Raw genomic sequence first — 3,249 nt, forward strand, 5'->3', positions numbered from 1 at the left:
CTTGCCTACCTCAGGGCTACATTAACTCTCCAGCCTTATGTCATAATTTAGTCCACAGGGACCTTGATCGCCTTTCCCTTCCACAGGACATCACACTGGTCCATTACATTGATGACATTACACTGATTGGCCCTAGTGTCAATGACTCTGGACTTATTGGTAAAACATTTGCGTGCTAGAGGGTAGGAGATTAATCCCACAAAAATTCAGCACCTTCCACTTCAGAGAAATTTCGAGGGGTCCAGTGGTGTGGGGCATGTCAAGACATTCCTTCTAAAGTGAAGGATAAGTTATTGCATCTTGCTCCTCCCACAACTAAAAAGGTGGCACAATGCTTAGTGGGCCTCTTTGGATTTTGGAGGCAACATATCCCTCATTTGGGTGTGCTACTCCGGCCCATTTATCAAGTGACTTGAAAAGCTGCTACTTTTGAGTGGGGACCAGACCAAGAGAAGGCTCTTGATGTTTTAAATCCTGTTTCTCAATTTATTTTCTCTTCTTTATTTCCTCAATTGCTCAGGTTCTGAAATAGGAGAAATGTGTGAAATTTCTTAAACCCTCATTCTTTTTTCCAACCCAAATGACTTGGGTTGAACGTGACGGAGCTTTAGATGAAAGGTGCAAATTCAGTTTTTGAAAATGACTCTTCATAATGACTGTATACAATATTGTACTCACTAAGCCATTTAAAAGGAGCCGTGGTGGTGCAATGGTTAAGTGCCTGGCTGCTAACCGAAAAGTCGGTGGTTGGAACCCACCGGCCGCTCTGTGGGAGAACAATGTGGCAGTCTGCTTCCGCAAAGATTACAGCCTTGGAAACCCTATGGGGCAGTTCTACTCTGTCATATAGGGTTGCTAGGAGTCAGAATCAACTTGACAGCACAGAACAATAACAGAGTTCCTCTGCTAGACTCACCTCTGGCTCAAAGCCTGTACTTGGTCTCAGGCATCACAGGCTTGAGGATTACCCCAGTGTAAGGGGCACTGGGCATAAGGATGCTCGACAGACTTTTTGTCTGCTGTATCTCCAAAAGAAAAAATGCGTCAGGCTGTAAAACACATCCCTAAGTGGTAAGGCCACTTGGGAACGGGTCACAATGCTAGGCAACTAGAAAGGGTGCTTCCTTCAAACAATTTACAAGACATTAATATTCAACCGGCTGCAAAGGCTAATGGTCAAGTTCTGCCTTCAGGCACTGAGACTTCAGTGAGACATGAATAAGCATTTCCCATGAGCTTCTGAATAGAGAATCTGGGCCTGTTTATTACATAAGGTCTGGCCTTAAAAAAGGTCAAGAATTTATATGATTAAGGGAAAAAAAGTTCAGCTGGTACCCTTTCCTTTAAGATTCACGTTATGGGGCAAGGAGAGAGAAGCTAAATACTGTCCATTAAGCACATTTCGGAGATTCTGCCTGGTTTTTCTGCATTGATTCAGATTTCTTCCTTTAGTAGGTCAAGGCAGACCTTCCATGCTAATGTAAGAAATGCATTCTCTTCTTAGTTTTAGGTTTATCAGAATCTAAAAAGCCATAGTGAAGGCCTATTTTTCAGAGTCTATCATTTTCAAGTAAATATACTGCTAAGATGTTTTGAAAGCAGAAAAGACAGGTAAATCAATTACAAAATCAAGAAAAAAATAATGTTTTCTATCTTAAGTGTTTGCTGATTTAAAAAAGTCATTTTGGACAGTGGTTTAGGAAATCTAAAGTATAATAAAATGCCATATAAGAAAATTTTCAACTTCCTTAAGGACACCACCACTAGAAGAAAAAAACAATTATTAGTAGAAATGAGCTTAAATATAAACATGAAAAACAGAAGCTCCAAATAAGCCCAAATGTAATTGCAAGCACCACAAATTATAATAATGTACATAAGCTTAAAATAGCAACTGTTTTGAGGGGGTTAACAGCAAAATTTCATAACTTACAGGACAGCATTCAACCACATGTGGTAAAATACAATAAAAATAATCAAAAATGTACTTTAAAAATGGTGGTGTAGTGGTTAAGAGCTTGGCTGCTAACAGAAAGGTCGGCAGTTGGAATCCACCAGTCGCTCCTTGGCAACCCTATGGGGGCAGTTCTACTCAATGGCACCTAACAACTACAACAACATGTAGCTTCTAGTCCTCTGGAACAGGCAGTCAATAAGACCACCTTACTCTCAGATATTTTACAAAGGGAAAACTCAAGGTCCATTTACCCAACAACAAAACAAACAAACAAACATCTGAGGAAAAAACATTTTTGAACATCATTGCAGTTGGAGGGAGCAATAAGTGGTTATTTCTGTTTCTGGAGGGATGAAAGTCATGTTGCAAGTTCAGCTTCCTACTTGGTCAAGGAGAATGCAGTCACAGAGATGGCGGCGGGGAGCAGGTCAATGAATCAGAAGCTCAATATGGGAGCCACTGAGCAATGGAAACCAACTTCATGGGCTTCAGATAAGCCTTCAAGCTCAGAAAACTCTAAATGTGGAGGTACTTTCATCCTTTTCAGACAGGGGCGAGTAGTTAAGGAAAATACTAAAATTTACCTGAATTAATTCCTTCATTCATTTACCCACAAGTGGTAAAATGCAATAAAAATAATCAAACATGTATTTTAAAATGTCATTGTAGCTTCTAGCCCTTGGGAATAGGAGGTCAATAAGACCACTTTACTCTCAGATGTTTTAGAAAGGGAAAACCTTACCCTCCCATTGAAACCCCTGCTGCCAGAAAAGGAGCAGAAGGGTACAGGCTGTGTATGTGGTGAATAACTGTTTCCAAATCTTCAGTGTTAGCACAACAGTAAGTCCTTGGCGTCTGTAAGCAATGACAAGTAAAGTAAAAAAATTAAAATAGGAGGTCAATGATTTGTATAATGCAGAAATATAAAAAAGAGCATAAGTCGTAAGTATGACCAAGTATGACCAAGTAACATTTGTTTACACATACTATCAGTAATGGAGCCCTAGTGGCGCAGTGGTTAAGCTCTTGGCTGCTAACCAAAAAGTCAGCAATTTGAATCCACCAGCCACTCCTTGGAAACTCTATGGGGCAGCTCTACTCGACTCAATGGCAACAGGAAAATCAGTAATAATAATTTATCATTTTCATATCTTGCATAATACATAAATGCCACTTAAAATCGACACTATTTGAGTTGGCATTAACAAAAAGACTCTGAACATGCAAGGAAGGCTTGACAGAAATGGGGCAAAACCTACAGAAATACCTTAACTTAAATGGATACAAAGTAC

At 39.8% G+C, this 3,249-nt stretch overlaps 1 protein-coding gene across 3 annotated transcripts in view; it reads right to left on the bottom strand.

Moving 5' to 3' along the window:
• The window catches only part of ABHD3 (abhydrolase domain containing 3, phospholipase), a 49,855-nt gene that overhangs the window by 16,053 nt on the left and 30,553 nt on the right, over window positions 1–3,249 (bottom strand). Inside the window, exon 5 of one of the 3 annotated variants that reach the window (XM_004387920.2) lies at window positions 2,700–2,812. The exons of the other annotated variants lie outside the window; for them this stretch is intronic. Within the exon in view, the coding sequence (XP_004387977.1) occupies window positions 2,700–2,812 (113 nt within the window). The remainder of the gene's footprint in view (window positions 1–2,699; window positions 2,813–3,249) is intronic. 3 annotated transcript variants of the gene reach the window in all.

This window comes from Trichechus manatus, unplaced genomic scaffold (assembly GCF_000243295.1).
Source record: "Trichechus manatus latirostris isolate Lorelei unplaced genomic scaffold, TriManLat1.0 scaffold00199, whole genome shotgun sequence".
Classification (NCBI taxonomy): Eukaryota; Metazoa; Chordata; class Mammalia; order Sirenia; family Trichechidae; genus Trichechus; species Trichechus manatus.